The sequence below is a fragment of the Pristiophorus japonicus genome, chromosome 7, assembly GCF_044704955.1.
Source record: "Pristiophorus japonicus isolate sPriJap1 chromosome 7, sPriJap1.hap1, whole genome shotgun sequence".
Classification (NCBI taxonomy): domain Eukaryota; kingdom Metazoa; phylum Chordata; class Chondrichthyes; family Pristiophoridae; genus Pristiophorus; species Pristiophorus japonicus.
The window spans coordinates 203,692,244-203,716,195 of NC_091983.1; the positions used below are offsets into that span (position 1 = coordinate 203,692,244).

At 46.7% G+C, this 23,952-nt stretch overlaps 1 protein-coding gene across 1 annotated transcript in view; it reads left to right on the forward strand.

Moving 5' to 3' along the window:
- Nucleotides 1-23,952, forward strand: part of slc4a1ap (solute carrier family 4 member 1 adaptor protein) — a 185,300-nt gene that overhangs the window by 151,381 nt on the left and 9,967 nt on the right. Inside the window, exons 12-13 of the mRNA XM_070885715.1 lie at nt 20,239-20,352; nt 22,748-22,818. Coding sequence (XP_070741816.1) covers nt 20,239-20,352; nt 22,748-22,818 — 185 coding nt within the window. The remainder of the gene's footprint in view (nt 1-20,238; nt 20,353-22,747; nt 22,819-23,952) is intronic.

Sequence of the window (23,952 nt, forward strand, 5' to 3'; positions counted from 1 at the left end):
GACCCCGCCGCTCCTGGGCCTGGGCCACGGCCACGACCCCGCCGCTCCTGGGCCTGGGCCACGGCCACGACCCTGCCGATCCTGGGCCACGGCCACGACCCCGCCGCTCCTGGGCCACGGCCACGACCCCGCCGCTCCTGGGCCACGGCCACGACCCCGTCGCTCCTGGGCCTGGGCCACGGCCACGACCCCGTCGCTCCTGGGCCTGGGCCACGGCCACAACCCCGCCGCTCCTGGGCCACGGCCACGACCCCGCCGCTCCTGGGCCACGGCCACGACCCCGCCGCTCCTGGGCCACGGCCACGACCCCGTCGCTCCTGGGCCTGGGCCACGGCCACGACCCCGCCGCTCCTGGGCCACAGCCACGACCCCGCCGCTCCTGGGCCACGGCCACGACCCCGCCGCTCCTGGGCCACGGCCACGACCCCGCCGCTCCTGGGCCACGGCCACGACCCCGCCGCTCCTAGGCCACGGCCACGACCCCGCCGCTCCTAGGCCACGGCCACGACCCCGCCGCTCCTGGGCCACGGCCACGACCCCGCCGCTCCTGGGCCACGGCCACGACCCCGCCGCTCCTGGGCCTGGGCCACGGCCACGACCCCGCCGCTCCTAGGCCACGGCCACGACCCCGCCGCTCCTGGGCCACGGCCACGGCCACAACCCCGCCGCTCCTGGGCCTGGGCCACGGCCACGACCCCGCCGCTCCTGGGCCACGGCCACGACCCCGCCGCTCCTGGGCCACGGCCACGACCCCGCCGCTCCTGGGCCTGGGCCACGGCCACGACCCCGCCGCTCCTGGGCCACGGCCACGACCCCGCCGCTCCTGGGCCTGGGCCACGGCCACGACCCCGCCGCTCCTGGGCCTGGGCCACGGCCACGACCCCGCCGCTCCTGGGCCTGGGCCACGGCCACGACCCCGCCGCTCCTGGGCCACGGCCACGGCCACGACCCCGCCGCTCCTGGGCCTGGGCCACGGCCACGACCCCGCCGCTCCTGGGCCTGGGCCACGGCCACGACCCCGCCGCTCCTGGGCCACGGCCACGACCCCGCCGCTCCTGGGCCACGGCCACGACCCCGCCGCTCCTGGGCCTGGGCCACGGCCCCGACCCCGCCGCTCCTGGGCCACGGCCACGACCCCGCCGCTCCTGGGCCACGGCCACGACCCCGCCGCTCCTGGGCCACGGCCACGACCCCGCCGCTCCTGGGCCTGGGCCACGGCCATGACCCCGCCGCTCCTGGGCCACGGCCACGACCCCGCCGCTCCTGGGCCTGGGCCACGGCCACGACCCCGCCGCTCCTGGGCCTGGGCCACGGCCACGACCCCGCCGCTCCTGGGCCTGGGCCACGGCCACAACCCCGCCGCTCCTGGGCCACGGCCACGACCCCGCCGCTCCTGGGCCACGGCCACGACCCCGCCGCTCCTGGGCCACGGCCACGACCCCGCCGCTCCTGGGCCACGGCCACGACCCCGCCGCTCCTGGGCCACGGCCACGACCCCGCCGCTCCTGGGCCACGGCCACGACCCCGCCGCTCCTGGGCCACGGCCACGACCCCGCCGCTCCTGGGCCCTGACCACGAACGTTCTTTGAACGTGTTGCTGCCATCCAAATCTGTGCCCATCTTTCCCACAACTCCATGTTTGAACCCCTCCAATCAGGTTTCTGCTTCTGCCACAGCAGTGACACAGTGCTTATCAAAATTATAAATTACATCCTATGTGACTGTGGCAGCTTGGGAAATCATCCCTCCTCCTCCTTCTCGACCTTTCTGTAACTTTTGACACACTTGACCACATCATCTTCCTCCAACGCCCCTTCTCCGTTGTCCAACTGGGTAGGACTGCACTTGCCTGGTTCCATTCTTATCTATCTAATCATAGCCAGAGAATCACCTGCAACGGCTTCTCTTTCCATTCCTGCACCCTTACCTCTGGAGTTCCCCAAGGATCTATCCTCGGCCCCCTTCTATTACTCATCTATGTGTCGCCACTCGGCAACATCATCCAAAATCACGAAGTCAGGTTCCACATATACGTTGACGCCACCCAGCTCTACCTCGCCGCCACCTCCTCTCGACCCCTTCCACTGCCTCTGATTTGTCAGACTGTTTGACCGACAGCAGCAATTTCCTCCAACTAAATATTGGGAACACCGACTCCAACCCTCTCCCTTGCCATTGTCTGAGATAAACCAGACTGCTCGCAACCTTAACGTCCTATTTGACCCTGGATCCGACAACATATCCTCTCCATCACCAAGACCACCTACTTCCACCTTCGTACCATCTTTCTTCCAGCCCCTGCTTCAGCTGATCTGCTGCTGAAACCTTCATCCATGCCATTGTTACCGCTAGACTCGACTATTCCAATGCTCTCCTGGCCGACCTCCCATTTGCACTCCCTGTAAACCAAAACTCGGCTGCCTGTATCCTAACTCGCACCGGGTCCCGTTCACCCATCACCCCTGTGCCCGTAGACCTACATTGGCTTCCGGTTCAGCTGCGCGTGATTTAAAAATTCTCAATCTTGTTTTAAAATCCATCCGTAGCTTCGTCCCTCCCTATCTCTGTTGGCTCCTCCAGCCCTATAACCATGTGAGATCTCTGCGCTTCTCCAATTCTGGCCTCTTGCCGATTCCCAGTTTTTTTGTCCACCTTTAGACGGCTGGGCCTTCAGCTGCCTGGGCCCCAAGCTCTGGCATTCCATTCCTATACTTCTCTGACTCTTTACCTCTCTTTCCTCATTTAAGATGCTCCTTAAAACCTGCCTGAACCTGTCCTAATATCTCCTTATGTGGCTCATGTCAAATTATGTTTGATAACACTCCTGTTCAGCGCCTTAGGACATTTTACTACGTCAAAGACGCTCTATAAATGCAAGTTGTCATTGTTGTGAGCAAAGATTCTGTCTTGTGCAGGCGAGTGTTATGCTTCCAAAATTCTGGATATTTGCACCTCTTGCTGTGCTCCAGCTAGTTCCCAATTAGCAATGGGTAGCAACTTAACCTCAATTCTTACAGTTCTGTTGGGCAAGCCCAGTTGTTGCATCACTTGTTTTTTTATTCTCGATGGCACACAATTTTCTTGGCATGACCTCAGTCATCATTTCTTTCCTGCTTGGCCGCCTTCTCCCTCTGCACCCATTGTTTTGCAGTCATTCAGGTTTGAAAGCCCGTGTTCTGCTTCAAGGAAGTTGACCTCAATTACTGTCGGCTTGTTTTCAGCAGTGTCGATTGGAAACAGCATTGCTTTTAATTTTATTTTTTTTAGTATTTTTGGATAATCTGTTCCTCCTACAATACATACAAAGCACCCTCAAAAACTAGCAAAATGTAACCCAAGTTTCAGAAAAGTTGGCAACTCGAGAATGACTCTGATTATGATCCTATGATGTGAAAACAAATAGTTGGACAAGCTTTGTAACTCAAGCTGCAGGTAGTCACATTTCTTCATTTGTATTGGAGGGGAAGATCGGAACAGGCGTAGGCCATTCAGCCCCTCAAGCATGTTCCCCCATTCAATTAGCTCATGGCTGATCAGTATCTTAACTCCATCTTCCCGCCTTGGTTCCATACCTTACCTAGAGAAAAAACATATATAAACAAGAAAATCTGTTGAGGGGAATCGAACTGTTAAAGATGCAAAGTTGGTTGTGCACGTGTGGAGTGCATGCCCCGTTGGAACATTTAGGTATTTATATATCAAAATCGGGCACTCAAACTTTACACACTTTCATTCTTCACCATTGAAAGATTTGCTTTTTTTTAAAAAAAAAGGAAAAACAACTAAATGTTTGGATTTTCAACAAAGTTACTTTTAACAGTCACAGTTCGATCCTGCCCCGCCCCGGCCCAGTTCACAGGCACTCTACTCTGCCTAGCCCCAGATCACAGACACCATCTCCCATCAACTCCCCGCTCTTTCGCATTCCTTCCCAAACCCTCCCAATTCATATTGGCAGCTTCTCTCCCTCTCCCCCTCAACTCAGTCTAGCAACTCCTCTGCCCCTCCCAGCCCACTTTTTAAGCAGGAGCTCTGCTTCCAATCCACCTAGAGCCCCTCATTCAAGCTGGCACTATTTGCCACCTAAAATGAATGGATCTGCTCTGACCCACAGGTGAATCCTTCCTCGAGGAAAGGCGACCTGATTAGATGGGTCTCGGGTAGAAAATTTGAAGCTTTCCGATTTGTATTTTTTTTATGCTTCACTAAGCTCTTTTTGGGAAAGAGCATAGACATCGGCATAGACCTAATAGAATTTACAGCACAGAAGCAACCTATATAAATGCCTGAAGAAAGGGAAATTGATGGAGTAATGGTTTCCACAATTTCAAGATCCTAGAGAAAGAATGCGTTTGAGTACGAGACACTGGGTGAGAGATTATTTTGAACAAACACAATCCAACAGTAGTAGTATTAGCCAGTCCCTCGTATCGAGGATGATCCGCTTCCATACCAAAAAAGCTGAGTTCACAGTGTTTCAATGAAGGACCTGACATTCCAGATCCCGAGCTACATCTTGAAGGTTGGAAGATGCATGTGCATGACTTCTTTTAACGTAGCGTGGCTGTTGCACAGCAGCCACCACACGGGCTTGACAGAGCAAGGTCTTGCTCGCCTCACCACGGCCCCACCCTCGTTTTTCCTCTGCTGCTCGCCGCCTCGACTGCTACACCTGAGTCTCGACCCTGCCGATAGTCCTGCCCACACTCCAATCGGCAGCCTGGATTATGGTGATGTCAATCCAGTCGCCCTGTTCGAAGCCGTCGCACACCTAGACGAGCTCACGCTGCTCCCTGCAGTGGCTAAAATGCGACACCCCCCGACTTGCGAGGGAACAACATCATGGCATGTCAGGGATTTAAGGAGGAGTCAGCCCCAGACCCAGCATGGCGCCCCCCGCCCCCCCCCCCCCCCAACCTGGAGGGGTCAAGAACAGAATCTATTGGGGTAGAGTTGAGAAATAATAGAGATGCCATTACACTACCAGATGTATTCTATAGGCCACCAACTAGTGGGAAGGACATAGAGGAGCAAATTTGCAGGGAAATTGCAGAGGTGCAAGAACAATAGAGCAATGGTAATGGGAAACTTTAACTATCCTGATATAGACTGGGATAGTAATGTAAAGGGCAGAGAGGGGGAAGAATTTCTGAAGCGTGTTCAGGAGAACTTTCTTGATCAGTACGCTTCCGGTCCAATTCGGAAGGAGGTATTGCTGGATCTGGTTCTGGGGAATGAGGTGGGTCAAGTAGAGCAAGTGTCAGTAGGGGAACATTTAGGGAACAGTGATTACAGTATCATAAGGTTTAGATTAGCTATGGAAAAGGACAGGGAGCAATCTAGAGTAAAAAATACTTAATTGGAGCAAGACCAATTACAGCGGGTTGAGAATGGATCTGGCCCTGGGTAAATTAGAATACAAGATCGGCAGGCAAAACTGAAATAGAACAATGGGCTGCCTTTAAAGAGGAGATGGTTCAGGTACAGTTGAGGTACGTTCCCACGAGGGGGCAAGGTAGGGCAACCAAAGCCAGAGTTCCCTGGATGATGAAAGAGATAGATAGTAAGATGAAGCAGAAAAAAAGGGGGGTGGGGGGATGACAGATGACAGGTTGAATATACGTGAGAACCGGGCTGAATATAGAAAGTTCAGAGAGGAAGTGAAAAAGGAAATAAAAGGGGCAAAGAGAAAGTATGAGAATAGACTGGCAGCTAACATAAGAGGAATACAAAAGTCTTCTATAGACATATAAATAGTAAACGGGTAGTAAGAAGAAGGGTGGGGCCGATTAGTGACCAAAATGGAGACCTACGCATGGAGGCAGAGGCCATGGCTGAGGTACTAAATGTGGAAATTGCGGAAGTGCGACCCATAATCTTCCAATCCTCCTCAGATACAGGGGTGGTACTAGAGGACTGGAGAATTGAAAATGTTACACGCTTGTCGAAAAAGGGTGCAAGGATAAACCCAGCAACTGCAGGCCAGTTAATTTAACCTCGGTAGCGGGGAAGCTTTTAGAATCAATAATCTGGGACAAAACTAACAGTCACTTGAACAAGTGTGGTTCAATTAAGGAAAGCCAGTATGGATTTGTTAGAGGCAAATCGTGTTTCTTTAACTTGATTGAGTCTTTTGATGAGGTAACAGCAAGAGTTGATGAGGGCATTGAAGTTGATGTGGTATACATGGACTTCAAAAAGGCGTTTGATAAAGTGCCACATAACAGACTTGCCAGCAAAGTTGAAGCTGATGGAATAAAAGGGACAGTGTCAGCATGGATACGAAGCAGAGTAGTGGTGGATGGTTCTTTATCGGACTGGAGGAAGGTATACAGTGGTGAGTCCCGGGGTCGGTACTAGGACCACTGCTTTTCTTGACATATATAAATGACTTGGACTTGGGTGTACAGGGCACAATTTCAAAATTTGCAGTTGACACAAAACATGAAAATATAGTGAACAATGAAGAGGATAGTGATCGACTTCAAGAGGACATAGACAGGCTGGTGGAATGGGCGGACACATGGCAGAAGAAATTTAACGCAGGAAAGTGCAAAGTGATACATTTTGGTAGGAAGAATGAGGAAAGGCAATATAAACTAAAGGGTACAATTCTAAAGGGGGTGCAGGAACAGAGAGACCTGGGGGTATATGTGCACAAATCATTGAAGGTGGCAGGGCAGGTTGAGAAAGCAGTTAAAAAAGCATAAGGGATCCTGGGCTTCATAAATAGAGGTATAGAGTACAAAAGGAAGGAAGTTATGAGGAACCTTTATATAGAAACATAGAAAATAGGTACAGGAGTAGGCCATTCGGCCCTTCGAGCCTGCACCGCCATTCAATGAGTTCATGGCTGAACATACAACTTCAGCACCTCATTCCTGCTTTCTCGCCATACCCCTTGATCCCCCCAGTAGCAAGGACTGCATCTAACTCCTTTTTGAATACATCCAGCGAACTGGCCCCAACAACCCTCCGTGGCAGAGAACTTGACAGGCCCACCACCCTCTGGGTGAAGAAGCCTCTCCCCATCTCGGTCCCAAATGTCCCACCCCCCATCCCCAGACTGTGACCCCTGGTTCTGGACCTCCCCAACATTAATAAGAACAGAAGAATTAGGAACAGGAGTAGGCCATCTAGCCCCTCGAGCCTGCTCCGCCACCCAACAAGACCACAGCTGATCTGGCCATGGACTCAGCTCCACTTACCCACCCGCTCCCCATAACCCTTAATTCCCTTATTGGTTAAAAATCTATCTATCTGTGATTTGAATACATTCAATGAGCTAGCCTCAACTGCTTCCTTGGGCAGAGAATTCCACAGATTCATAACCCTCTGGGAGAAGAAATTCCTCTCAACTCGGTTTTAAATTGGCTCCCCCGTATTTTGAGGCTGTGCCCCCGAGTTCTAGTCTCCCCGACCAGTGGAAACAACCTCTCTGCCTCTATCCTGTCTATCCCCTTCATTATTTTAAATGTTTCCATAAGATCACCCCTCATCCTTCTGAACTCCAACGAGTAAAGACCCAGTCTACTCAATCTATCATCATAAGGTAACCCCCTCATCTCCGGAATCAGCTTAGTTAATTGTCTTCTGTACCCCTTCCAAAGCTAGTGTATCCTGCCTTAAGTAAGGTGACCAAAACTGCATGCAGTACTCCAGGTGCGGCCTCACCAATACCCTGTACAGTTGCAGCAGGACCTCCCTGCTTTTGTACTCCATCCCTCTCGCAATGAAGGCCAACATTCCAGTCGCCTTCCTGATTACCTGCTGCACCTGCAAACTAACTTTTTGGGATTCATGCACAAGGACCTCCAGGTCCCTCTGCACTGCAGCATGTTGTAATTTCTCCCCATTCAAATAATATTCCCTTTTACAATTTTTTTTGCCAAGGTGGATGACCTCACACTTTCCGACATTGTATTCCATCTGCCAAACCTTAGCCCATTCGCTTAACCTATCCAAATCTCTTTGCAGCCTCTCTGTGTCCTCTACACAACCCGCTTTCCCACTAATCTTTGTGTCATCTGCAAATTTTGTTACACTACACTCTGTCCCCTCTTCTAGGTCATCTATGTATATTGTAAACAGTTGTGGTCCCAGCACTGATCCCTGTGGCACACCACTAACCACCGATTTCCAACCCGAAAAGGACCCATTTATCCCGACTCTCTGCTTTCTATTCTCCAGCCAATTCTCTATCCATGCTAATACATTTCCTCTGACTCCGCGTACCTCTATCTTCTGCAGTAACCTTTTGTGTGGCACCTTATCGAATGCCTTTTGGAAATCTAAATACACCACATCCATCGGTACACCTCTATCCACCATGCTCGTTATGTCCTCAAAGAATTCCAGTAAATTAGTTAAACATGATTTCCCCTTCATGAATCCATGTTGCGTCTGCTTGATTGCACTATTCCTATCTAGAGGTCCCGCTATTTCTTCCTTAATGATAGCTTCAAGCATTTTCCCCACTACAGATGTTAAACTAACCGGCGTATAGTTACCTGCCTTTTGCCTGCCCCTTTTTTTAAACAGAAGCGTTACATTAGCTGCTTTCCAATCCGATGGCACTTCCCCAGAGTCCAGAGAATTTTGGTAGATTATAACGAATGTATCTGCTATAACTTCCGCCATCTCTTTTAATACCCTGGGATGCATTTCATCAGGACCAGGGGACTTGTCTACCTTGAGTCCCATTAGCCTGTCCAGCACTACCCCCCTAGTGATAGTGATTGTCTCAAGGTCCTCCTTTCCCATGTTCCCGTGACCAGCAATTTTTGGCATGGTTTTTGTGTCTTCCACTGTGAAGACCGAAGCAAAATAATTGTTTAAGGTCTCAGCCATTTCCACATTTCCCATTATTAAATCCCCTTTCTCATCTTCTAAGGGACCAACATTTACTTTAGTCATTCTTTTCCGTTTTATATATCGGTAAAAGCTTTTATTATCTGTTTTTATGTTTTGTGCAAGTTTACATTCGTAATCTATCTTCCCCTTCTTTATTGCTTTCTTAGTCATTCTTTGCTGTCGTTTAAAATTTTCCCAGTCTTCTAGTTTCCCACTAACCTTGGCCATCTTATACGCATTGGTTTTTAATTTGATACTCTCCTTTATTTCCTTGGTTATCCACGGCTGGTTATCCCTTCTCTTACCGCCCTTCTTTTTCACTGGAATATATTTTTGTTGAGCACTATGAAAGAGCTCCTTAAAAGTCCTCCACTGTTTCTCAATTGTGCCACCGTTTAGTCTGTGTTCCCAGTCTACTTTAGCCAACTCTGCCCTCATCCCACGTAGATCCCTTTGTTTAAGCATAGTATACTCGTTTGAGACACTACTTCCTCACCCTCAATCTGTATTACAAATTCAACCATACTGTGATCACTCATTCCGAGAGGATCTTTTACTAGGAGATCGTTTATTATTCCTGTCTCATTACACAGGACCAGATCTAAGATAGCTTGCTCCGTTGTAGGTTCTGTAACATACTGTTCTAAGAAACAATCCCGTATGCATTCTATGAATTCCTCCTCAAGGCTACCCCGTGCGATTTGTAGGTTAAAATCCCCCATGATTACTGCCGTTCCTTTTTCACATGCCTCCATTATTCCCTTGATTATTGTCCACCCCACCGTGAAGTCATTATTTGGGGGCCTATAAACTACGCCCACCAGTGACTTTTTCCCCTTACTATCTCTAATCTCCACCCACAATGATTCAATATTTTGTTCATTAGAGCCAATATCGTCTCTCACAACTGCCCTGAGATCATCCTTTATTAACAGAGCTACCCCACCTCCTTTCCATTCTTGTCTATCTTTCCGAATTATCAGATACCCCTGTATGTTTAATTCCCAGTCTTGCCCAAAACACCGGTTCGGCCTCAACTGGAGTATTGTGTCCAATTCTGGGCACCGCATTTTAGGAAGGATATGAAGGCCTTCGAGAGGGTGCAGAAAAGATTTACAAGAATGGTTCCAGAGATGAGGAACCTCAGTTACATGGATAGACAGGAGAAGCCGGAATTGTTCTCCTTAGAGCAGAGATGGTTGAGAGGAGATTTGATAGAGGTGTTCAAAATCATGAGGGATCTGGACAGAGCAGATCGAGAGAAACTGTTCCCATTGGCAAAAGGGTCGAGAACCAGAGAACATAGATTTAAGGTCAAAGAACCAAAGGCGACATGAAAACCATTTTTACGCAGAGAGTGGTTAGGATCTGGAATTCACTGCCTGAACGGGTGGTGGAGGCAGATTCAATCCTGTCTTTCAAAAGGGAGTTGTATAAGTCCTGAAGGAAAAAACTTTGCAGCGTTACAGGGGACTGGGTGGGTGAGTTGGAGTAGCTGAGGTGCTGTTGCAGTGAGCTGACATGGGCTTGACGGCCCGAATGCCCTCCTTTTGTGCTGTAACTATTCTAAGATTCTAAAAGAGCATAGCATTTCTTCTCAGCCCGGAAATCTTTTATTAAATTGTTTTTGAGAAAATGTGTTTGACTGGACAAGCACATGCCTGTTCCAAACATAGAATTCCAAATTACCATTTATTTTCAATGCAAACTGATCAGTGCAAAGACTAAGATCCCTAATTTTGTCACCTCAAATTGAAGTACAACCTGTTTCTCAATTATTCATGTTTCCATTCCGCTCAATATTATCAGTCCAGCACATTGCTCATCGTTGGCTCATCAGCTCGCTGTAAGGTCGTAAATTGTACACAAAAAGAATTCCAATCTCAATTTTATTTGCAGCATGAGCGATTGACCGGATTGTGGTACTTTAAAAAAAATATATATATGAGAGAGAGAATGCAGCAAATCTGAATGAAAAGCAGAACGTTGCACAGCAGGTGTGTCGACTTCTAAAAGAGAAGATGGACAAACATTCTCGGGTGAAGTCCTGCCTAAGGATCCCAGCCACACTCTTTATCTTTCTCTTTTGACGTGATGCCCGTTTAGGGAATGTTTTAGTTTTCTGTTTGGGGACTTATTGGCCTGGGGGGGCTGCAGTGCAGATTTTACCAGAATAATAACAGGGCTTAGGGCGTTCAATTATGAGGACAGGTTGTATAAATGTGGCTTGTATTTCCTTGTATAGAAGCTTGAGGGGTGATCTGACCAAGGTGTTTAAAATATAAGAGGATTGGATAGGATCAATACAGAGAAACTATTTCACCTGGTAGGGCTATCAAGACCGATGGGACATGATCTTAAAATTAGAGCTAGGCCGCTCAGGAGCAAAGTTAGGAAGCACTTTGTGCTGGGGGGTGAACATAAGAGCATAGTAAATAGGAGCAGGAGTAGGCCATTCGGTCCCTTGAGCCTGCTCCGCTATTCAATGATCACGGCTGATCTTCGACCTCAACTCCACTTTACCGCCCGAACCCCATAGCCCTTGATTCCCTTAGAGTCCAGATTGTATCAGTCTCGGCCTTTGCAGCAATACTTCCTTACTCGTACTCCAATCCATGCAAGAAAGGCCAACATACCATTTGCCTTCCTAATTGCTTGATGCACTTGCATGTTAACTTTCTGTGTCTCGTGTACAAGGACCTCCAAATCTCTCTAAGCACCAACATTCAATAATTTGTCACCATTTTTAAAAAAAAATTCTGCTTTTCTATTTTTCCTAACTAAGTGAATAACCTCACATTACCCCACATTATATCCCATTTGCCTCCTCCTTGTCCACTCATTTAACCTATCTCTATCCCTTTGCCGACTCTGTGTCCTCCTCACAGCTTACTTTCCCACCTAGCTTTATATCCTCAACAAACTTGGATACATTACACTCAGTCTCTTCATCTAAGTCATTACTATAGATTGTAAATAACTGAGACTGAAGAACAGATCCACTAGTAACAGCCTACCAACCTGAAAATGACCCGTTTATTCCTGCTCTCTTTTTTTCTGTCCTTGAACCAATCCTCTATTCATGCTAATATATGGCCCTCCTAAAGTCTGTGGATCCGGGGGGGTCAATTGAAGCTTTAAAGACAGATCGATAAATGTCAAAGGATATAGAGCTACGGCAGGTAAACGGAGTTGAGGTGCAGATCAACCATGATCTAATTGAATGGTGGAGCAAGTCTGAATGGCCTAATCCTATGTTTGCACAAATCATAGTTGGAGCATCAAAGTTACCATTAAAAAATTCACGTACAGGCATCTTCCACCCTTCAGGATGTAGTTCAGGACCTGGAATATTAGGTCCTTCATTGAAACACCTGTGAACTCATCCCTTTTTGGCGTCGAAGCAAGTCATCCTCGATACGAGGGACTGCCTATGATGAAGCCAGTTAAGTGATCATCGGCATTCTACTGTGTAGTAATCTTGGCTTATTTGGAAGCACTTTTGGCTCTGGTTTAATCCCTAACAAACCTGGCCGCATATTCTAGGCTAGCACTTCAGTACAGTACTGAGGGAGTGCAGCATTATCTGAGGTGCCAACTTTCAGATAAGAGGTTAAATTAAGGACTCTTCTGCCAACTGTCAGATGAACATGAAAGATTCCATAGCTGTATTCAAAGAAGAGCAAGTAGTTCCCCAAGGACTTTGGGCAGCATTTCCCGCCTCAAACAAGCCTTTTAAAAACTAACTTGCCTTTATTCACTCATTTGCCATTTATGAGATCTTGCTGTGCAAATTAGCCGCTGCATTTGCCTACATAACAGTAACTGCATTTCAAAAGTAATTCATAAAGTGTTTGGGGATATTCTAAATACATGATAAATGAAACTTTGTTCTTTCGTCCTTCTGCAGAGAAAATGGGACAAATTGAGGATGTGTTGCCAAACTATGTAGCTTTTTAAAATATGTAGTTCACCCTGAAGGTACTTAAACATTTCTTCTTTCCTGGGTGCCACAGATCATTGAGTTAGTGTCATGAAGTGGGAAGATTCAGGTTCCGTTTCCGCTTAGTTCCTGCTGAGTTGAATGATATTGGACCGAGTTTGTCCCATCTTCCAAAAGGATGAAGGGACCATTGGATGGGTAGTCCAGCCTTGGCCGAAACCTGCAACGCTTAACACCTGATTAAAAGAGGAACTAACCGGCATCTGAGCTCGTTCATCACCCATAACTCAGCTCTAGCGTGAGCTGAACAATGGAATCACTTAATTACCTCTGAAAAGGTATACATTTATAAAATAATTCTCTCTTTTTAACCTTTTACCCAGATCCAGATTAAGGGTCCAACAGGTTTGATTGACATCAATTTTCAGTATCTGCTCTTCCATGTTTTATTTTGTTTTGGAAGAGGAGTGTTCACCTTGATTGAATTGAGATTTTCAAGACTGAAACAAAATTGATCAGGAAATTGTTTGTTATTGTTGAGTCCAAAACCAGACATACAGATTTAAAAGTCATAGCCGGTCCCTCGTATCGAGGATGACTTGCTTCCACGCCAAAAAGAATGAGTTCGCAGGTGTTTCACTGAAGGACCTAATATTCCAGGTCCCGAACTACATGCTGAAGGGTGGAAGATGCCTGTGCGTGGATTTTTTTTAACGTGTGGTGGCCGTTGCACACCAGCCACCACACGGGCTTGACAGAGCTAGGTCTTGGTCCAGTGGCAAGGATTTACCAAGACGACTGGAGACCAGCTCTGCTGCACGAACCTAGTGCGCACATATATTGCAGTGTGGGCTGGCCCGTGCTGCTTCTGGGCCCCAAACTCACACCTCTCCTAGGCCCCGATCACGTTGCACCATGGTCACTCGCCGCTCCTGCTACCCAACCTCGCCGCTTCTGCTCTCCTTGCCCATGCTCCAATCAGCAACCTGGACCTTGGTGACCTTCATTACTCCTCGACATTCCTACTCTCCTGCTGCTGACCCAGGCTAAACTCCCTTTTAGACAAGCCTGCCTCTGTGCCTCTCTTGGCATCGAAGGGCCCACCATGGCACTCGTTACTGTCTCCTCATGAACAGCAACCCCGACTGTCCCATCCTACTGTCTCACCGGCCTTCCCGCCCAGCTTGCCCGGGTGGGGGGGGGGGGCTAACCTTGCCAATCTCCTCCCCATCAAACATCCCTCCAAGCGCTGACCCTGTGAAGGGAGACATTAGGAGGCACCTGAATGGTAATGACTTTGACCAATAATGGGAATTCCACAAAAAAATGTCGGATTGTTGGAGAGTAATAGGAATCAAGACTGTACTAAAACCTAATTAAATGGTGCAAGACAAGGCCACTGCTGAATGAGAAGATGTTGGAATTCTCTACTGCAGAAAGTTGTTGAGGCCAGTTCGTTAGATATATTCAAAGGGGAGTTAGATATGGCCCTTACCGCCAAAGGGGGCTCAAGGGGTATGGAGAGAAAGCAGGAACGGGGTACTGAGGTTGAATGATCAGCCATGATCTTATTGAATGGAGGTGCAGGCTCGAAGGGCCGAATGGCCAGCTCCTGCACCTATTTTCTATGTTTCTATATGGATTTGTGCCCTGGCTTAAAGCTACTTGGCCATTTGGAATTTGAATTTGATGTTGGCAGCTCACGGATGTCTACTCTTCTACCAATTTCTGCCCAGCTCTCCAGACCTGCCGCCAGCTCCTGCTTGACACCTGATTCACTGCCAGTTGCCACCCAACTTTCCTAATCTATCCCCAAGTCCCTGTATCTTTGTGCAAAGTGCATTCTACATGAGCTAAGCTTGCGCCCCATATCCTCTCCATCACCAAGACTGCCTACTTCCACCTCTGTATTATCGCCTGTCTCTCCCCTGCCTCAGCCCATCCATGCTTTTGTTACACCAGACTCGATTCCAATGCTCTGCTAGCCAGCCTCGCACTTTGCATCTCCATAAACTGTAGTTCATCCAAAACTCTGCTACTTTATCCTAACTCGCACCAAGTCCCATTCATCTATCACCCCTGTGCTCACAGACCTACATCCAGCAATGCCTCAAATTTAAAATTCTCATCCTTGTGTTGAAATCCCTCCATAGCCTTGCCTTTCCTTATCCCCATCAGCCCTACAACCCACTGAGAACTCTGCGTTCCTCTAATTCTGGCCTCCTGTGCAACCCCGATTACCTTTGGCCCATCATTGGCTGCTGTGACTTCAGCTGTCTCGGCACTAAGCTCTGGAATTCCCTTACTAAATCTCTCCACCTCACTACCTCTCCATCAAAACGCTCCTTAAAACCTTCCTCTTTCCCTGTACTGATATTTCCCTGTGGCTGTGTGTCAAATTTTGTCCAATGACACTCTTTGTGAAGCACGTTGGGACGTTTTACTATGTTAAAGATGCTATAAAAATGCAAGTTGCTGTTGTTACATGAGCTGCCCAGAGAGTGACTCCGATCAAGGTGATAGCCATATTTCCTCGCTCTCTTCTCAGCTAAAATTGAGAAGTTGACCGAGTGTTGTCAAAATAAAATATGGAAGTGTTAAACTAGCTGGATGAGAGCTTGAAAAAATAAACTGTCAACAACTGCTGACAGTCTCTCCTTATCTGCTCCTCTTTGTCTTTCACGCCAGCAGTTTGTGGGTCAAATCTGTAGTGGTGGAAGATCGAATAGTGTAATAAGAGTGATGTCTCTCCAAGGACCACAATGAGTTCTCAGCACGCAATAATACAATATAAAGTTATTTTAACTGAAGTTTCACATTTTATTAGTAAACTCTCTGCTCACCAAGGTGAGGATGTTGATGCATTTTAGGCAACTAGTGTCAGTATCAAAACACTCCCTAGCTCAATTAAATGCAGAACAAAGCTTCCTGCTGTGCCCCAGCAATGTACTTTAGCCCCAGCCTCACCAGGGTACACCTCACTGCAGCAGTCTGACATTATTTGTTTCCAACGCCAATCATCCTTGTGATCGCTGGAAGTGAGATTTGGGGCTAGAATTTCCCTAAACCCCCCCACCGCCGGATTGACGCCCAAAAAGATCAGTAAGATTCTTCAAATAATGCTGGCGAAAAATTCCATAAAAAGGGAAAAAATACCATCCGGCGAGAAAATGGATCTTACACGTAGATTCTCGGCGGTTAGAAACATAGAAACATAGAAAATAGGTGCAGGAGTAGGCCATTCGGCCCTTCTAGCCTGCACCGCCATTCAATGAGTTCATGGCTGAACATTCAACTTCAGTACCCCATTCCTGCTTTCTCGCCATACCCCTTGATCCCCCTAGCAGTAAGGACCTCATCTAACTCCTTTTTGAATATATTTAGTGAATTGGCCTCAACAACTTTCTGTGGTAGAGAATTCCACAGGTTCACCACTCTCTGGGTGAAGAAGTTCCTCCGCATCTCGGTCCTAAATGGCTTACCCCTTATCCTTAGACTGTGACCTCTGGTTCTGGACTTCCCCAACATTGGGAACATTCTTCCTGCATCTAACCTGTCTAACCCCGTCAGAATTTTAAACGTTTCTATGAGGTCCCCTCTCATTCTTCTGAACTCCAGTGAATACAAGCCCAGTTGATCCAGTCTTTCTTGATAGGTCAGTCCCGCCATCCCGGGAATCTATCTGGTGAACCTTCGCTGCACTCCCTCAATAGCAAGAATGTCCTTCCTCAGGTTAGGAGACCAAAACTGTACACAATACTCCAGGTGTGGCCTCACCAATGCCCTGTACAACTGTAGCAACACCTCCCTGCCCCTGTACTCAAATCCCCTTGCTATGAAGGCCAACATGCCATTTGCTTTCTTAACCGCCTGCTGCACCTGCATGCCAACCTTCAATGACTGATGTACCATGACACCCAGGTCTCTTTGCACCTCCCCTTTTCCTAATCTGTCACCATTCAGATAATAGTCTGTCTCTCTGTTTTTACCACCAAAGTGGATAACCTCACATTTATCCACATTATACTTCATCTGCCATGCATTTGCCCACTCACCTAACCTATCCAAGTCGCTCTGCAGCCTCGCAGCTCACACTGCCATCCAACTTAGTGTCATCCGCAAATTTGGAGATACTACATTTAATCCCCTCATCTAAACGTGGAACTTGGCAAAATGGGCGGTTCTGACCAGAATGGACGGTAAGTACTCAAAATCTAGACCGAGGCTGCAGTTGGGCCTAGGGAAGGGGGGAAAAACTCAAAAAATATTTTTTCAATGAAACAAAAAATAAAAATTTAGAAAATATTCTCAAGACTCTTTTTAACTTGACCATCATGAAAAGAATTTTTAAATCATTATAAAAACACCTTTAATATACGTTTCTTTGCAGGGTACTTACCCTACCGCCCTGTCCCGGCAGCTTTTCGTGGGCGTTTTTTTTTTGATCTTGCGTATGGGTCACCGCTGAGGCAAACTTGGACCGTGGCGGTTTTCCCGGTGGTGCACGCAGATGCACGTGGGCGGTCTGCTCCCCAGCGGTATTTTGAAAATGTCGGCGGAGCTCTTTTTTAAAAAAAAAAATGAAGAGGAAACTTTTGGCGGGTGGTTTTCCGCCGAAAAAGAGCTGTACCACCGAGAAAATGAAGAGGAAAGTCTAGCCTGATAAATTTAGTGCTAGTGAGGGGTATTTTTACATCTGGTCCCATTTCCACAAGGACCGACATGTAGACTGCCCAGACTCTGAGGAATCTTACCGCCGCCAAAGAGGGGAGTCTTCATCCCATCAATCAAGACTGGTTTTAAGTTCTCATACCAGGGTGGATAACAAACTCTTATTTTGTAACTTTTGGCAGAGGGGTTTGAGGTGCGATTATCTTGGTCAGACAATCAAATTACAGGAGGCTTCTGTAACTAGCTCTTCGACCAGAGCCGTGTACTCCAATCCCACTTCCTTGCCTTTCCATATATTCTTGTATATTTTTCTTTTTCAAATGCTTATCCAATTGTCTTTTTGAAATCACTTGTGGGGAAGAGCAAAACTAAGGGTTATACATACAAGATAGGCACTAATAAATCCAGTAGATAATTCAGAACAAAGTTCTTTACCCAGAGAGTGATTAGAATGTGGAACTTGCTACCACAGGGAGTGGTTAAGGTGAATAACAGCTGCATTGAAGGGGAATCTCGATAAACACATGAGCAAGAAAGGAATAGGTTATGCTGATTGGGTTAGGTGAAGAGGGATGGGAGAAGGGTAGTGTGGAGCATAACGCACCTGCATAGACCATTTGGGTTAAAAGACCTGTTTCTGTGCTGTACATTCTATGTAAATCATGTTACAGGCAGCCCCTGCTTCAGTGAGTTTGTGGCAAAACATTTCTGGCTGAATGACTGTTAAAAATAACACTGAGCTTTCGCTTCCTTCCAATAATAATCACGCCATGCCCCCTTTTCAGGTAGAGTTGAAGTGAATTACCTTCGTGCAGACAATAAACCTAAAGGTTTTCATTCCCAAGGCTGAGAGGTTACTGGTCTGTATCCACAGCATACGGCAGTTCAAAGAAGTGGGATTGTTGCAATAACTCAATTGAAGCTACCTGAGGTCTCAGTGAGCTCTCCAGTTCAGCAGCTTCTCTGAATTAGAAAGATTGAACTTCTTTACTGGCCTGTTGAGGTTAATGGAAAGCTCTGTTAAGGTCACAGGTTTCCAGTCGCTGGAAAATCTTCTGTTTTATAAAAAAATATAGTTTTGTCAAACTAGTATAATGAATAATGAGGAGGATAATGAACGACTTCAAGAAGACATAGACAGGCTGGTGAAATGGGCGGACACGTGGCACATGAAATTTAACACAAAAAAGTGTGATGATGCATTTTGGTAGAAAGAATGAAGAGAGGAAATATAAACTAAAGGGTACAATCCTAAAGGGGGTGCATGCACAGAGAGACCTAGGGGTATTTGTGCACAAATTATTGAAGGTGGCAGGGCAGGTTGAGAAAGCGGTTTTAAAAAAAACTTACGGGATCCTGGGCTTCATGAATAGAGGAATAGAGTACAAAGCGTGGAAATTATGATGAACCTTTATAAAACACCGGTTCGGCCTCAACTGGCGTATTGTGTTCAATTCTGGGCAACGGACTTTTAGGAAGGATGTGAAGGCCTTAGAGAGGGTGCAGAAAAGATTTACGAGAATGATTCGAGGGATAAGGGACTTCAATTACATGGATAGACTGGCGAAGCTGGGGTTGTTCTCCTCAGAGCAGAGAAGGTTAAGAGGAGATTTGATAGAGCTGTTCAAAATCATGAGGGGTCTGCATAGAGTAGATAGAGAGAAACTGTTCCTAATGGCAGAAGGGTCGAGAACCAGAGGACACAGATTTAAGGTGTTTGGCAAAAGAACCAAAGGCGACATGAAAATCTTTTTACGCAGCGAGTGGTTAGGATCTGGAATGCACTGCCTGAAAAGGAGTTGGCTAAGTCCCTAAACGAAAAAAATTGGCAGTGCTACGGGGAAAGGGCGGGGGAGTAGAACTAGCTGAGGTGCTCTTGCAGAGAGCTGACACAGGCTCGACGGGCTGAATGGTCTTCTTCCATGCTGTAACCATTCTGTGATTCTAGTTGCAAAGTAAATCACTGCTTAAAAGAGCACTGGCTCCTTCAACACTGTCAAAGTGAATCTAATTTAGTTAATTAGTAAATAAATGTTAGACATCTTGTAGCACGTTTATTACCGAGAGCATACATTTGTAACAATCAATTACTTAAATAAACAAAAGCATTTTTAGCAACAGGAAATGGTTCTTATGACCAAATAGCTTGCCCTTCGTTCTGCAACCACACTTCCCCATCTTCTCGTCATATCTCTGCAGAAATGCATCACATTGCCTTTTGAGCCCACTCATACTGTCTACTTTAGTGGCCTTCAGCGGCAACTTATTCCAAAACCCTATAACCCTGCAAGGTTAAAATGTTCTGCTTGACTTTTCACTGCTCAACTTGAAAATGTTTGACTTGCATCTCTGTTATCTGATCCCGTCGCCTCACTTAACAATTCTGTTACTAGCTGCGATTGAGTTATTTCTTCTTTACAACAGCAGTGTTTCAAGTCTGTATTATTAGATCTCGTACACGAACATGCACCCCTCACCACCAAATATCCCTTCTGCCCCGTGGAAGTATTTTATCCAAATCTGTCTGGATTCCCATCTGATTAAGCTGATGTGTTGTCCAGGAATGAATCTTCCTGAGTGCTGATGTGTTGCTGGCGATTGCATACAATTTCACGGCAGGCAATCCACGCATTGATTTTGCGATTCATTTGCAATGACTTTTTCTCTGAGGGATTAACTGCGGTGTCAGTGAGCAAGCGACAACTGAATAAGCCTGCTTATTTAAATATATAACACAAGACATGTTAATGCATTTTGCTTCTTTTGAATAGAAACCACTCTGTTGGTTCGGTGCCCCAATCAAGAAGGAGGTAAGAATGGGTCCGCTCATTCACCAGAAGACCGGGAGGATTGTAAAGACTTTCTGTCTAAAGATTCGACCCCAGGTATAGCCGATGCAAACACATCACCACTTAATTTAGCATTTATTAAAATTAAAATTGGTAGCTAGCCAAGCTTGTATAAAAATGATTGAGCGCACAATGTTCTGTAGTTTTAGCAACAGTTTGAGATAAAAGTTTGATGGGATTAAAGTAAAATGTATACAAGAACAATGAAGCCGATGTGTGCTGTACCAGTGCTAAGTGCTGCTGCAGGACCACTTGACTGCAGTTGTCCAGTATGGTGATATGCCATCTTTAACCCAGCCTGGTTGGCATAGCATTCCAGAACCACGTCTCCTCCCCCACCGCCCCCCACCCCCCGACCAGCCTGTCAGCTGTCAATACGACCAAAGTCAGGAAGGGTGTTTTGCGATTGAGAAAGGCTGCATAAAGCCAATGGCCCATCAAACTGGAGCAAGTTGTCCAAAATCACATTTCCAGTTTTATTTATTGAAAGTAAAAGGATGGGAACTCTTCTCCAGTCATTCACCCCAGTTTATCTGGTGAGTAGCTGGGCCATATGGGCCAAGGTGGTTTCCAGATTTGATCAATGGTTTCTAATGAATTAGTTGATCTCGGGCAGGCAATAGTGGGGTGCTAAAGTTGCCCTCGAGAGCTACTTCAATTAGGGATGGGGAAAATCAGCCTGATTGCTGTCTGGCAACCCTCTGCTGGAACTGTATGTACATGGACTTCTGGTGAGTATAGGATCATCAGGAGTTAAATAGGCTATACATGTTCTCTGGAGACAGCACATCAAGAATGGCCATGTAGATGAGGTAGTTCATCCCTTTAGGAGAGGAGGCAAGGAGGGAAAATAAAAAGCAACAAAAAAAGGCTGGTTCACCATTAGCCTTTAGGAGGGTTGGGCCTACAAAATGCAGACCAGAAGCTCCAGGATCGATTTCTCATCTATATCGAGTTAGCTAATCTTAACCTAAGTCCTATAATTGACCTCAGCACTGCTTGCCAGGGAGATGAAAATCAGCCAGGGTTCCCATTGCTGAATGTTAGCTGCAATCCTGCTGAGCTGTGCACATGGAGAAGCTTTGGGTGAGGAGAGAATCAAACTCAAATGTGATACCCTGCCTCGGTTTAGGAACTTGCGGACATTGTTTAAACTCACACACAGACAATAAAATATCGAAGATGCCATAGAAGAGTTGGGGGTCGAAATGTTTGAGGCGGTGACACCGGCTGAGCGCTGATGTTAACGCCAGGCGGTAGGTGCCGCCTCAAACTGCAAAATTCAGTTTTGCCGCCCAAAGATGAGAGAGCAGCGCTAAAAGTGGCATTGCACACTCATCGTCGGGTGGCATCGCAGGAGGCCAACTGAATTTCCCGACGATAGACTGCCGGCATGCAAGATGAAAATAATGAAGGAAAAAAAAAGTTTACGACACTTTCCCTCTCCCTCACCCACACCCACACTTCCCCACTGGTCCCATTATTACATAAATGCTAAAAAAAAAATAACCAAAACCACTTACTTTGATCCCTGGACACTACCACCCTGGAATCCCCGATGTCCATCCACCTTTCCCAGGCTGTACGGGCGCCTGCCGGTAAGGCCACTGTACTTGCCTAATTTGCCAGTGGCAAGGGGGCATTGCACGCCCGATGTGACCACGTAGGTGGTGGCAGAGCGCGCAGCGGTGCATTTGGCACCGCCCCCACTGTCCCAGCTAAATTTTCCGATAGTCGAGGAACCCGGTAACCACCCGGTAAGCATTTAGCCACCCGTTAGCCGCCCCTCTCCGGTGGTAATGGGTGGCATTAGAAAACAATTTCGACCCCTTGCTGCTTAGAAGAAAACTGAAGGAGGGAGTAAATGTATAATTCTGAAGTATTGGAGAAGGGAAATGGGCCAAAATATTTACAGATAGTTGTTTGCAACTGGAGTCTTGTTTCATTTCACATATCCTGTATCCTATGGTCTCTTGAGATTATCAGATTAGTCTCAACTGGCACTCCATTTACAGTGTGTGTAATGGGGGTCTCTGGTCCTGTAGGATCTAAGTTGACACTTGCTAAGAATTACATTTGACACCTCAATAGCTATCAGAAAAGATGTTTGTCTCATTCTTCAGAAGACGAGACTTGGGATTGAAATCGCACTGCTCAATATAAGTAACAAACGTGTGAATATGGTTGATATCCCTCCACAAGGTAACCTATTTGAGGAGAAAACATGGGCGTGTAAAATTAATCATTTCCATCTTCCTCACAATGCTGTGTATTTACCAAAGGACACAGCCACAGGAGTGGACCATGTCTGATCACTAGGATTGGCTGGACGAAAGTATCATTGAGATTGTGTATATGTTGAGAACTATATACAAAGAAACATATTTTTTTTAAATTAAAGCATTATCTTGTTCCTTTGTTTACTTTAAAGCAATGGCAAAGTCTAAGAATGAGAAAAGTAATGAAAAAATTGTGAAGAAGAAAATGTATGGTCCAAAGAAAGTAAGTAGTTTATAGCTATCGTCATTTCTGCAGGCTACAATTACCACCAACCAGTTTATATACTTATCATGGGAAGAAAATTTTAGAATTAATATTTTAGGCATGTCACAATGATGGAAACGTGATACGTTGTCACAGAGTGCTGGCAGGTTTGCTTCACATCAATTTTCCCCACTTATTGAGTTTACAATCTTAGCTTTGCCATCATGGAGAAAGCGCTAACGCATCTTCCTTTCTCACTACCCCCTAGAGCAGTCCCTCCCAGGACACATTCATATTGCTGTTTCTGGGACCTTGCTGTGTGCAAATTGGCTGCCACGTTTCCTGTATTACAACTGTGACCACACTTCAAAAGTACTTCATTGGCTGTGAAGCGCTTTGGATGTCCTGAGGTTGTAATGGGTGCTACATAAATGCAAACTTTTCCTTTCAGTTATTGCATTTCACAGTAAACCATTGTGTGTGAAGTATTTTAGATGTTTCTGAAAGATGTGGTCAGGTACTATATGAATGCAAGTGTTTATTTTAACTTCGAAGGGTTAGGAGGGGGGGGCGCGGAAATCCTCTGGTCCTGTTCAAAGTCAAAGACCATCATCTCCTGAGTTACTTGATTAGATGCGCTTTAAAGGCCAACTGTGCAGGCTTCAGCACATCAATCAACAGTGCCCCCTTTCATTATTATGTTACACTGAGAGCCAGCTCCAGGATAATGCATTTAATTTAAGTTAAAATCCTGAGACACTTCAGTGGAAACATGAGCAACTTATTGAAAGATATATTTGTGGAGATATCGGGAAGATGCACAAAGCTTTTTTCAATGAAAGTCTAATAGAAAAACCTACTTGTTCAAATCATATTTTATGCATTTCAACACTCGCATACACTCTGTTGTATAAGTCCTTTTGGTATACACTGTTTTATATATTAAAGCATAATCTTTGCTTAAATATTCTGCCCATCTGCTAGTCTTATTTAAAGGCTAGATAAACAGGTGGGTTTTAAGAAATACTTCAGTCTGTACTTTCAATTTTTTCTTCTTGCTAGTTTTCTCCTCTCCCGAAGGCGCTGGCTCGTGCTGGGCCACGGTTCCATGGAAACTGGCTTCCGTCTGGGATCTTTTAGAAGTGACCACAC